General features: G+C 54.2%; 3 protein-coding genes across 3 annotated transcripts; 1 reads left to right on the forward strand and 2 right to left on the reverse strand.

Annotated features, from left to right (window-relative positions):
- Window positions 1-962: 962 nt before the first annotated feature.
- Window positions 963-6,347, forward strand: JN550_003968 (DNA-directed RNA polymerase II subunit RPB1; the record flags this gene model as incomplete). The annotated part of the gene is made up of 4 exons (XM_049315430.1): window positions 963-1,319; window positions 1,389-6,158; window positions 6,211-6,266; window positions 6,320-6,347. The coding sequence occupies 4 exons, from the start codon at window positions 963-965 to the stop codon at window positions 6,345-6,347; spliced, it is 5,211 nt and encodes a 1,736-aa protein (XP_049173990.1).
- A 1,231-nt stretch (window positions 6,348-7,578) lies between these two features.
- On the reverse strand, window positions 7,579-7,974 carry JN550_003969 (uncharacterized protein; the record flags this gene model as incomplete). Its single annotated transcript, XM_049315431.1, has 1 exon — window positions 7,579-7,974. The coding sequence occupies one exon, from the start codon at window positions 7,972-7,974 to the stop codon at window positions 7,579-7,581; it is 396 nt and encodes a 131-aa protein (XP_049173991.1).
- A 4,309-nt stretch (window positions 7,975-12,283) lies between these two features.
- Window positions 12,284-13,073, reverse strand: JN550_003970 (uncharacterized protein; the record flags this gene model as incomplete). Its single annotated transcript, XM_049315432.1, has 2 exons — window positions 12,284-12,317; window positions 12,571-13,073. 2 exons carry the CDS (start codon window positions 13,071-13,073, stop codon window positions 12,284-12,286), a joined length of 537 nt encoding a protein of 178 aa, XP_049173992.1.
- Window positions 13,074-13,233: the final 160 nt, after the last annotated feature.

Raw genomic sequence — 13,233 nt, forward strand, 5'->3', positions numbered from 1 at the left:
TACATTTCTTCTCACTGGTAAACGTCTTGCAACGCAAAATCAAAGCGGTCTACTGTTCTCGACCGCTCACAGCTCAGACAGCCAAGTCCGCAGTTCATCGTGGTGAAATCAGGTACCCACCAAGTCTTCAGCCTCGCCGGCTGCTAGCTGCCAGACACCAGACACCCAGACCCCACGGGCGGACCAGCCACACCAGCCGGACTTTAGCCAGGCCAGGCCTCAGGCTTCCAGCAATCCCGCTAGGGACTAAGCGATTTAGCGCGGCTTATGCTACAATCCGCCTCCCGGGGCCAGCATCAAAGGAAATTCTCGTCGCCATCTTCGAGAAGGGCGCCTCCATCACCAAACAACCCCCCCCGAGTCATCACCCACGCGCGTCGGATCTCGCGCCCGCCCATCGACAGCGACTCTGCGCTCCTGCGAAACCATCGAGCGACCGCTTCCTCCTCGACTCGACCCGACCGATCGCGACAGCGACCCTGCGCGACCCTGGCGTGGTGACAGTTGCCTTCAGGCCTCTGGCCTTTGGACTGGCGCTGGACCTCCTCCCAGCAACATCAGCTCTGCGCTTGCCTTCGTGGCCCCCGACTTCTCTTCCATCGCGGCGGAAGCCCAGGATTGATTTTTCATCAAGTGCGCGGCGGGTTTCCCGGTGTTTCGTTATATATTCACTTCCTGCGACTTTGACTGCTCTTTCCTCGGCCGCGTCACGTCACGACACGGCACGGCACGCCCACGACACGATCTGACGATTTTCCCACAAAGGCATCATCACCCAGGCGCGGACTCCTGTCAGAGACTTCGCTTCTCTTTCTCCTTCTTTCGCGTCGGCTTTTTCTCAGACAAAAAAAAATCCCCAAAGAAAAAAAATCCTCACGATAGCTTCGTCGTGCCCTCCCAATTGAGATAATCGATTCCGATCCTCCTCAGCATCGGCGCAGCCACCAACCCGACTGCCCATCATGGCGAATCTCAACTTCGCGCACTCCGATGCGCCGCTCAAGACGGTGCAGGAGATCCAGTTCGGTCTCCTGTCGCCCGAAGAGATCAAGAACATGAGCGTAGCTCACATCATCTACCCCGAGACCATGGACGACTCGCGGCAGAAGCCCCGAGTGCAAGGCCTGAACGACCCTCGCCTGGGCTCCGTCGACCGCCAGTTCAAGTGCCAGACCTGCCAACAGACCATGAACGAATGTCCGGGTCACTTTGGCCACATCGAGCTCGCTAAGCCTGTCTTCCACCCGGGCTTCATCAAGAAGATCAAGAAGATCCTTGAGACCGTCTGTCATAATTGTAGCAAAGTTCTGGAAGACAGGGTTAGTACTGCCTCGCAGCCGTCTTGACTGTTGACCTTGTTGATGCTAATCGTATTCTCCCTCGTCTAGAACAACCCCGAGTTCGCTGCTGCCGTCAACACGCGAGACAAGAAGGCGAGGTTTCAGAAGGTTTGGGGTGTGTGCAAGGATAAGAACGTTTGCTCCAACGAAGTCCCTAAGGAGGATGAGGAGTACGACCCCGGCAGCAAGCCCCAGAAGCACTCCCACGGAGGCTGCGGCAACGATCAGCCCAAGATCCGCCAGACCGCCCTCCAGCTCTGGTCCATGTTCGAGAGCAAGGACGATGACGGCAACAAGGTCAAGGACAAGCGACTCCTGACGCCCGAGATGGCGCTCAACATTCTCAAGCGCATCTCAGATGATGATCTGGTCGACATGGGCCTCAACACCGACTATGCCCGCCCGGAGTGGATGGTCATCACAGTCCTGCCAGTGCCGCCTCCGCCTGTACGGCCCAGTATTTCCATGGACGGTACAGCTACGGGTATGCGCAACGAGGACGATTTGACGTACAAGCTCGGTGACATCATTCGCGCCAACGGAAACGTTCGTCAGGCCATACAGGAAGGCTCGCCCGCGCATATTGCGTCTGAGTTCGAGCAGCTCCTGCAATATCACGTGGCCACTCTGATGGACAACGATATTGCTGGCCAGCCACAAGCTCTGCAAAAGAGCGGCCGACCTGTCAAGTCCATACGAGCTCGTTTAAAGGGAAAGGAGGGCCGTCTCCGAGGCAATTTGATGGGAAAGCGTGTCGACTTTTCAGCGCGTACAGTCATCACTGGTGATGCCAACATCTCGCTTCACGAGGTCGGTGTTCCTCGCAGTATCGCCAGGACCCTGACATACCCCGAGACCGTGACCAAGTACAATGCTGGTCGTCTAATGGACGCGATTGCCAATGGTCCCGACGAGTGGCCCGGTGCCAAGTACGTAATCCGGGCGGATGGTTCTCGAATCGACCTGCGGCATCACAAGAACAGAAGCGACATCAAGTTGGACTACGGTTGGAAGGTGGAAAGACACCTTCTGGACGGTGACTATATTATTTTCAACCGTCAGCCCTCCCTTCACAAAGAGTCTATGATGGGTCATCAGGTCAAGGTCATGCCTTACTCAACCTTCCGACTCAACCTGTCGGTCACGTCGCCCTACAACGCCGATTTCGATGGAGACGAGATGAACCTTCACGTCCCCCAGACGGAGGAAACCCGTGCCGAGATCAAGGAGCTGTGCTTGGTCCCGCTGAACATTGTTTCGCCCCAAAGAAACGGTCCCTTGATGGGTATCGTCCAGGATACCTTGGCAGGTGTGTACAAGATGTGCCGTCGGGACAACTTCCTCACCAAGGAGATGGTCATGAACCTGATGCTGTGGGTCCCTAACTGGGACGGAATCATCCCCCCTCCGGCCATCGTCAAGCCGAGACCGCGCTGGACTGGTAAGCAGATTGTCAGCATGATCATCCCGACAGAGATCAGTCTGTACACCAAGCCAGGTCCCGGCAGTGGTTCTGCCTGGTGTCCGACCGACGATGATGGTGTCCTCATCCAGTCGGGCGAGGTCCTTTTCGGACTTTTGAGCAAGAAGGTTGTCGGTGCCGCTGGAGGTGGTATCGTACACTTGGCCTACAATGAGTTGGGAGCTGAGGGCGCTATGGCTTTTCTTAATGGGTGCCAGCGCGTCGTCAACTATTGGCTCTTGCACCATGGTTTCAGCATCGGTATAGGTGATACGATTCCTGACAAAGCCACCATCGAGAAGGTTCAAGTACACATCGACGACCAGAAGCAAATCGTTGCCGACTTCACGGCCCAAGCTACCAACAACGAGCTGGAGGCCGCTCCCGGTATGAACATCCGAGAAACCTTTGAGAGCAAGGTCTCAGCCGCCCTCAACGCTGCCCGTGATAAGGCGGGTAATACCACACAAAAGAGTTTGAAGGATATCAACAACGCCAAGCTCATGGCCGACTCGGGTTCCAAGGGTTCATCTATCAACATCTCCCAGATGTCTGCTCTGGTCGGTCAGCAGATCGTCGAGGGCAAGCGTATTCCCTTTGGTTTCAAATACCGAACCTTGCCCCATTTCACCAAGGATGACTACTCACCTGAGGCACGTGGCTTCATTGAAAACTCATACCTAAGAGGCTTGACACCCTCGGAGTTCTACTTCCACGCCATGGCTGGTCGTGAGGGTCTTATTGATACTGCTGTCAAGACGGCCGAGACAGGTTACATTCAACGTAGATTGGTCAAGGCACTCGAAGATGTCAAGGTTGAGTACGACGGTACCGTTCGTAACTCGCTAGGCGACATCATTCAATTCATCTACGGTGAGGATGGTATTGATGCCATGATTGTGGAGAAACAAGGCATGAACCACTGGGGCTTGCGAACAGTTGACTTCGAGAAGCGCTTCAAGGTCGACATCATGGAGGGCGGCAGCTCTATCATCGGAGCTGTTGAACAAGCCAACACACTCATCCATGATGCCGAGACGCAAGCTCTTCTAGACGAGGAGTTCGAGCAGATCTGTAAGGATCGTGACTTCCTCCGCGCTTTCAAGATGAACTCGGAGAAGCTGGAAGACACCATTCAGCTTCCTCTCAACATCACACGCCTGATCCAGTCAACCAAGAAATTCCTCAAGGTGGACGAAAACGCCCGTACCGACCTGCACCCCAAGGACGTCATCCTTCCGGTCAGGGACTTGCTCAACAGGATGGTAGTTGTCCAAGGATCTGACCCCATTTCCAAGGAGGCCGACGAAAGCTCGACACTGCTTTTCAAAGCCCTGCTGCGGTCTCGTCTGGCCTACAAGCACATAGCGCTCGAACAGCGGTTGACGAAGGCTGCCTTCGAACACGTGATGGGAGAGCTCGAGAGTCGATGGTCTCGTGCTATGGTTGACCCCGGTGAGATGGTCGGTGTTCTTGCCGCCCAGTCCATCGGTGAACCTGCCACGCAGATGACGTTGAACACTTTCCATTTCACTGGTGTGTCGTCTAAGAACGTCACTCTCGGTGTACCGCGTCTCAAGGAAATTCTCAACGTCGCCAAGGACATCAAGACGCCCGGCATGATGGTGTATCTGGAGCAGGGAGGTGCACAGAAGGACAACGCTATGAAACTCCGAAGCAAAGTCGAGCACACTAACTTGCGCGCTGTCACCGCCATGATTGAGATCTACTACGACCCGGATATTCAATCGACCACCATTGAAGAGGATGAGGATATGGTTAGTTCCTACTTCGTCGTTTTCGATGAGGCCACCGAAAACCTGGACAGACAGTCACGCTGGGTATTACGTATTGTTCTGGACCGTCAGAAGCTGCTTGACAAGAACTTGACCGTCGAAGATGTTGCCAACCGTCTTAGGGAAGACTACAGCAGCGATTTGGCCGTCATTTGCAGCGACAACAACGACCTTACTCAGGTTATTCGTGTGCGCAACATACCCGACCCCAAGATGGCTGAGGAAGACATAGAGGAGGATGTCATGCTCAAGCGGCTTGCAGAGCATCTGCTCAACACCCTTACGCTCCGTGGTGTCAAGGGTATTGAGAGAGCTTTCCTTACCCAAGGCGCCAGAGTCGCAGTGGACTCCAGTGGTGCTCTTCTCCAGAAGAAGGACAACCCTGTTTGTGAGGAGTGGTATCTTGACACGCAAGGCACGTCTCTCCGTGACGTCTTGGCCGTTGATGGTGTCGATGCCACGCGTACGATCTCTAACGATCTTTGGCAAACGGTGGAGGTGTTCGGTATTGAGGCAGCTCGACGAGCTGTGCTCGACGAGTTGCGACGTGTCCTTGCCTTTGACGGTTCCTATGTCAACGAACGCCATCTGTCTCTACTCGTAGACGTCATGACATACCGTGGCAGCATCGCCGCTGTAACCCGACATGGTATCAACAGGGCTGACACTGGTGCTCTTATGAGATGTTCTTTCGAAGAGACCGTGGAAATTCTCTTGGAGGCTGCCGCCACAGGCGAAATGGATGACTGCCGCGGCATTTCTGAAAACGTTATGCTTGGCCAGTTGGCACCTATGGGTACAGGCCACTTCGATGTGTTCCTGGATCCCAAGATGCTTGAAACTGTCATTTCCGAGAGCTCTCTCATGGGTATGGCTGGAATCAATATGAAGGGCGATCAGACAGGCGCGGCTACGCCATATGACATGCGTTCGCCGGTCGGCGATTCGGGTTTGATGGGCTTCACATCACCCTCCATGGGCATGGCCGGTCAGTTCTCGCCCATCGCTGGCTCCGATTCTCCTGCCCGCGCGGGCTTCGGCACGGATTACGGCGGTTTCGGTGGTGCCAGTCCCTACGGACCTCGGAGTCCTGGTGCGACATCGCCTACATCGCCATTCAGCACATATGGCGGTGGCTACTCGCCTACTTCTCCTGGAGCTGGCTACTCTCCTACCTCGCCTCTCATGGGTGGCGGCAGATATGCAAGCTCTCCGCAGTTCAGCCCCTCATCGCCATCATTCTCGCCTTCCTCGCCTGGATTCTCGGGTACTAGCCCAGCCAGTCCCAACTATAGTCCGACGTCGCCCAGCTACTCGCCGACTTCTCCATCGGCCACGCGCTACTCGCCCACGTCTCCGACGGCCGCCTCACCGTCATACTCGCCCACCAGCCCCAACTACAGCCCGACTTCACCCAATCTGGCTGTGGCTGCATCTCCTTCATTTAGCCCTACCTCGCCTAATGGTTATTCTCCCACTTCTCCGAATTACTCGCCTACGAGTCCTGTCTATGGTGGAGCCGCTCAACAATCTCCTACGAGTCCTCAATACTCGCCCTCGGTAGGTGCACATGTAACTCCAATTTGACTGTCTAATACTAATCTGTTTGTAGTCGCCTCAATGGTCACCTAAGACGCCTGGGCCCGGTGGTAATACCAGCCCGAAGTTGTGAGTCTGCCGCGATAAACTACTCCTCACGCCTTTACTGACTAGTTCTGTAGCTCTCCAACCTCTCCCCGAGGCGACTAGTAATTGCTCCACCCCAGCATTACTGATGAGAATTTGGACTTGAATAACTTTGCACATTCCGGAGTTGTGGATTTCATTTCCTCTTTGACTGTTCTCGCGCGCTTTCCCTAATTTCAGTCGCATTCGCCTTCCGACACAGGAGCGAGGCTTTGCGATTTGCATTCTCGGCATAGAGGACATCATACAGAAAACTACGCGTCTGAGAGCTAGAGAAACCCGATCTCAGCGGCTTCATAATTATTTCCTACTGAAGAACCACAAAAAGCAAGAAAAAATTAACTTGCGCTTGTTTGTACACTAGGCCGAGGGGTGTTCTTTGCTTCGTTACCACTGGCTGGTCCGTTTGACCAGCGCGGTATCTGAGGGACGATGGAAATTGAGAAACGGAAAGGGGGAGTTTGAGCGAGGGGAGGAGAACAAGACTGCATCAGTGACTCGATGCTCGTAGGCAGAATCAGAAGAACAGCGAGCATGATAGTGTGATTATGAGGAAAAGCGAAGCAATCCAGATTTTCAGAGAGACAAAAGATCCTCTTTTCTTCCCCTCTAGATTGATACGTGTCCCCAAGGCTGCCGTGCAGAGCCTTGAAGGGATCATGGATGAGAGTTGGAACGAAAAGGGTGGTCTTTCTCTCTGTCTTGTCTTGCCGGGCATGCCTGTAGGTCTTCATAAGAAAAGAATACCAAATGTTCTGACCACTCTTGATATTGTCCAACGACACTACGTGGAATCTGCCTCACTACTTTTATACTGGTTGGCTGACCTTGTGCCTCGCGTCTATTCTTCCTGCTATTGTACGCATCTTCGCATATGCGCTTTCACACGAGGATAAATAGTGTGCCACCAAAGAGTTTCAAGGCCATATAATGTATCTCGGGTTCAAAAACGAGACATCGCTATCTCCTTGACTGCGCTCGTCGTAGTAGCCCACGAAAATCTATCCAGTGGTTGAACTGACCACCTCGGAACTCGCAGGGTCCCTATGCCTGCTACCCTAATTCATGTTCACTCACACTGGGTGGCTTACGTGTTTTCTTCCCTTTGTGCCAACCACCTCAGCATCCTTTGGTACAGTCGCTTGTCTGCCGGCCCTATCATTGCGATGTTGTATGGGCATTTCTGATCAGCCGCGGATCCAGGGAAGCAGGACCCAGCGAAATTGGTATATCTTTGTTGGTCCCCCTTTCTAGGCCTGCGCACGGCTGACCAATGGAGGGTGGACCGTCTTCATTAGGAAACATGTTTCGAGGAGTGGCCTCCACGAGTGTCGCTATTCCTGCGCGGCGCGTGCGGCGTAGTCATAGGGCTGTGTGTGCGTTTCGGCGCCGAGCCAGGACCGCGATTTGCTGCATTCCGAGCTTTTAGGGGGGTGGGACGGTGATTTTGGCCCCTGCATGGACCCTCTGCCACGAGTTTCGAGATGATGGATGCAGAGAGCCATTCCTGGTTCTTTGCTTCTATGGCCGACCTTCCTGCCGAACCCTGAGGAGGGGAGGGAGGTGGTGTGCCAGGTTCCTGCGGCGTGGCCGCGGTAGTTACCTGTCGTGCCAGCCCGCCGTGCTGGGCCTGGGTGGAAGGATTCACGATTGTGTGAGTGACTGCAGCCCCTTTGAGTGCCGCTGCCATTTTGGCATGTGGAGGATTCAAATGATATTCTCACGGACGGTTGGGGCATCGGCAATTCACAGGGGATGGGGGCTAGGGGGATGCTTGATACTCTGGCATCTCGTAGGTGTCAGCTTCGATTATGATACAATGGTTGGTTTTATTGAATAAGCCAGATCGGATCGTGAAGAAAGCAAAGTCTCTTCTGTTGGAGAGTTGTCTCGTTCGCATCTTTAAAACCTCATTCGGGCTCACCGGCGAGGGTTACAGAGACCCAGGATTGTGTTCCCGTGCTTCTCTTGAGTAATAACTGAGCGTGACGAGATTACCGAGAAGACACAGATATTTAGGAACCCTGACCAATTCCTTCCGCTGGTATAGAAATCTATTCTGTTTCAAGTATATTGGCCTTCACCGAGTTTAGACGACTATGGCAGGATCTCAATTCTGAACCCCTTGCCACATGACTAGAGCATAACGCATCAGCTGGCCACTAGGATGGGCTGGAATCCTGTTCCTTTGGGGGTCTCCTGTTATTCTACATGACAGAAACCACACGTCACGAGCCCTGACCAGTAGCAGTGGGTGTGTCCGCGAGTGTGAGCGTCACAAGTACTGAATACTCGCCATCTGACCATAGTAGATCATCGATCGGCTGTTCCCCTTCTGTCGATGCGGAAGTTATTTGCTCAAGCATCTCCTGCTCCTGCACAGTGGCACATGCCCCTTTCGTTCCATTATTGGACGTGGGGGAAGCGTTATGGCGTCGACTCGGTTCTGGAAGGGTGGTGGTATATGTCTCAACCGCGTACGCCTCGGGAAGGGGCAGGCACCAGAAAGGGGGGTCGCTGCACCCTCCTGATACCCTGTGAGAAACCAAAACCTGCACGCGCATTAGTCACGGCCTTCGTTCCGGGAGCAAAGTGGTAATTGGGAAAGCCACTCTGCACCTGCTAGACCCTACTGGTGGGAATGGTTCCCCTCGGGTGGAGGGGAACGTGTTCATGTTGGGCCTCTGCAGCCAAGGGTTCAACTCCTAGCGGCGGCGTGATCACCCAACGCTGCATGCATGTGCCTGCTCTCACGAGGGTGATGTACGACAGCAGGATATTGGTTATCACATCTGTGCCGTTATCTCTTTCACACCAGTGAGGTGGAGGGCGGCCACCCGGAAGAGGCTTGGAGTCGACGGCATATCACATAGCCGGCGGCTATCAAGGAGTTCGATCCAGGTTTGTCTCCATTCCAAGGACCCAGACTCCGAGCGAACACTGTTGTGGTTGCGTAAATGTTGTGTATACGTTGAGTATCTCTGAAGTATCGATGGTGTACACTCTCCGAAGCTCCGGTATCCATCAAATGTGGCGTTGTGTTGGTTCAACCAACAACAGCTCAACGCCCTGGACCCTTTTGCCATTAGCCAGACGGGACCTATCCCCTCGACCGTTGGCAATGCCCTTGCTTCCGCTCTCTGCACGGTTAGTCTGAACAGATCCGTTGGTATTCTCTAGCACCGCGGCCCGCGAAGGTACGGCTCGCTGGCCTCGTGGTGCAGCCAAAACGGCTCCAGCAAGAGCAGGGTTCTTCCCAAGGGCTATTGGGCCGATGAAGTGAACCTACTAGGTCCATGGGAGGAGCCGGTGAAGACCTTGCGTTCTGCTCAAGCAAAATTCCAACACTTCATGGTCTCCGGCGGCACAGCAGCAGCTGTGCCCAACGGCTCCTGGTGCCCTTGATTGCTCGAACCCTCAACATCGCTCTCAGCAGTTATTTTCTTCATAGAGAGAGGCTGCTCAGCGTTCGCGAAAATGATAGAAGTGGAGATTCTGATCAGGAGGACTTGCAGAAAGTTTGATTAGAACACTCCTTTCCCGAAACGTAACTATGTTTGAAGGATAACCAAGCATACGGAGCAAGTTGGATCGCAGTAATGAACTCTACTGAGCGCTTTCAAGACGCTGGGTGTCGGCCCTGATCAGAGGCATTCGACTACCCAAATGCAAGCAGAGCATTACGTAGTTGACTTCGATGACAGCGGTGACCGCGATGAGCGGTTTCACTGCTGGATGCCTTTTTCGGCATGCGAGACCATTATCTTAGCAGAAGCACAAAACTTGGCCTGTTACAGTGTTTCGGTCGTAACTCATTACCGAGAGCCGAGGCCGACGGCATCCCGAGAACGTACTGCATCGACAAAGAATTTATCCCTTCCCTGCCAGCCTGCTCGTATTGGCAGGGGCATAGGATGGATTAATATTCCAAGGCGGTAGGGATCTGGCTGGAGCTTGAAACTCCACCAAGAGAGCGAGAGGTCTGCAACACCCACACTTCTTGCTTTTTACAGTTTCATGATTTTAAACTAGAATCGATATAGTGGTGATGATCCTACTACTTACGGCCTTAACAACTCAACTTCATGCAATCAATGCATATCCGCATGGTGCCACGAGTCAGTCTGTTGGTCCAGATGACATATTGAATGGTGAGTTTAGCACAGGGCTCCCGGCAGGCAGCACAACGCATGGAGCGCGCTGATATGGTGGAGATGAATGAGTTATCTGAGACGGACTAGATGTGGGTTATATGCAGCGGGCTGTGACCGAGGCATTAAAACGTTACCGTCACACAATGCCGTTGCGTCGCGAGTGACATGTGCTTGCAAGGCCTTTTTTTCGATGCGGTCCAGCCAGCCCTGAGGAAATCACCCTGGCCTGGCCATGACAAGGATTTCATGTGAGTCTCTCGATAAACTTTGGTCAGTGCGTCTCAAAATGTTGATCGAGGGTGGCTTCCTTTGAGTCGACCTTGAGAGGGTTGATTCCTCTCACGTCTGAAGGTCCTAACCTGTTGTCCACTGTGTAGTCCTCCAGACCACAGTTTTGCACATAGGAAGTAGAAGCCCGCCTCCACTCAACGACGTACGTAGATGCTTCTGACGTGCAATCACACTAGATCGAGGGCCACAGCCCCGAAAAGGTGAACCAGGGTCGATTACCTAGCTTGATGCAGCCACAGGGATCAAGAAGCAGCGGGATCCTTGCCGTCCGTACTGGGCTCTAGAAGAGCCTGCAGTAATCAATTTCAAGGTCTACCGTCTGAAGTGTGCATCGGGTCGAACGACCCTGTGTCTGCGTTCACGAACGACACAACCCTCCAGGAGTGGGTATAATATGTCCATGGGAACCCAAAGACCCCTTAGTTGGAGATTTCCTTCCAGAAGAAGACGCCTATCGATTCGTCTTTTGCTGTGAAGAAACCCAGACGAGAACCAAGGGTCTTGCTCGACATACTCGACCTAAAATTGGATGCAACTCAATAGCCAAGGTAGGAAGTTATCTCGTCAAGTTGCCCGAGATCCCGTCAGGTGTCAGGGGTAGTCAATGGTGTTGAAAACCTGTCAAAGGCTCAGCGACATCACCGCCTAGCATAGTACTAATTGAGATGACGCGGCGGAGAGATAGCTACCAAGGTGGATCCGCCTAGACAATGGTCTCATTTGTGCCAATATCGCGGATGACAGACAAGCTGACAAACCAACATAGTTTTTAATTTGACTTTGCAGCCTGGGAACCACGGGCGAGGCGCGTAGGCACGATGACATGCCCATTTGAGCTGTGAATGAGACGCCGGTGTGTTGGTACCCCTGCGTCGAAGGCAACATCCATCAACGAATTGTTGCGATACTGGTTTTATGTGATTTGGTTACTGTGTAGATTCTCGGGTGAAGGGCTAAGGGGACCACGGGGATTGGTGGAGTTGGATCAACAGTGGACGACTAGGATCACCATCAAGGCCACCATACAGACCTTGACCGTGGTATGACTTCATGGGACCGTGGTATCCGCTCTAGGAGGGCCGTTGGCTGCAGATATTACCCCTAGGCGCGGTGGATCCCGCGGCACTGGAGTGAGAAACCGCGGCAGCTCTCTGGCCATTCTTGAAATTGTATGTCACGAACCATCCTGAACCGACATCTATAACGTCTTCAACCATGGTGACAGCTACCATTGGGTGGGCAGTCCGCTAAGCGCCTGTTAGCTGGGTTGGCAGCTTAGGGGCATGCCAAACTCGGCAGGACAAGGATGTGCACCTGGTTAGCGCAACTCGACGGAGCAGCTTTGGGTCTCTGCCGATGCATGAGCTCGTCTATCCGGTTAGTATACTCTGGGGAAGCGATCCGGTATCGCCATGACAAGGGTCTAACATGCTATGGACATCCCGTAGCTAGCGCATAATTAGAGCACGGAGTCATGAGCGCGCCGTTCGGGGGTTGCTCCCTGTCCGACTCGGGCGATCAGTCAGACCGTGGTCAACGTGGTTGAGGACGACCCTACTCGTACTTCGCCTGAACTGCTGCGGCGAGCCTGGATGCTGTCGTCAGAGGGGGGGTGTGACGGGTCAAATAATGAAGCTTGGATCTGGAAGATTCGGCGACATCTCGGCAGCAGGGCCGCCATGCGTCAAGCTGCACCCAACGAACGACCTAGTAGACCAAGTTGCAACACCGCTTGCCGACCAATATCGAGCATCGGGTGGTCTTTCAAGCGACGAGTGAAGGGTGCTTGCGGCCGAGATGGAGCAAGAAGCCCCCCCCGGTGTCCATGTGTACTTACATACGTAGTGACTTGGACGAGGACGTGCGTGCCGGGTGTACCCTTGACCTCAGCAGAACTCGCGACTGGACTGACGCACACGGCTCTCTCCTTTGGTTGTTCCACAAACACAAGGTAGGCTACATCAAAAGAGGCATTGCTGCCGTCCAACGTCTCGTGTTTCTTCTTTTCGTCCGACGTCAGGCAGCACTCTGACCTGACGGCCGCGGCAAAAGGGGTCGACGTATCGGCTCGGCCGCTGAAACGGGCCAACGGCGCCAAGCGCGCCATTGGACGGTAGTCGCGTTTGCTCGACGACCATCGCGGCTTGTTGGGGACGAGAGGCGCGGCACTGGCTGGCCCGCGATGCCAATTGGTAGATTGTTCGGTGGATGGTGAGAAGATGACAAGGCCGCGGGGCCGCCGCATCAGGCCTTGTGGGGGCCGCCCGGCGTGATGTGAGCGGTCCTGGCCCAAGGTTGCAGTAGCTTGCGAAAGGATGTATTCCGTCGTCTGCCGCGTTTCCATCTTGCAAGCCCAACGCCCGCTGCCTGCCCATCCCGACTCCAGGGTCAGGGTCGCCGTGGATGACATGCAGTGCTAGCCTGCCCACTCTCTACGAGACAGATTTGAAGCCAGGAAGATCCCAGCACGGGCGCGGTTTGGGCAAACGATGTCGATACCGGGC

Source organism: Neoarthrinium moseri (genome assembly GCF_022829205.1).
Source record: "Neoarthrinium moseri strain CBS 164.80 chromosome Unknown scaffold10_Wmoseri_CBS_16480, whole genome shotgun sequence".
In the NCBI taxonomy this organism is placed as follows: domain Eukaryota; kingdom Fungi; phylum Ascomycota; class Sordariomycetes; order Amphisphaeriales; family Apiosporaceae; genus Neoarthrinium; species Neoarthrinium moseri.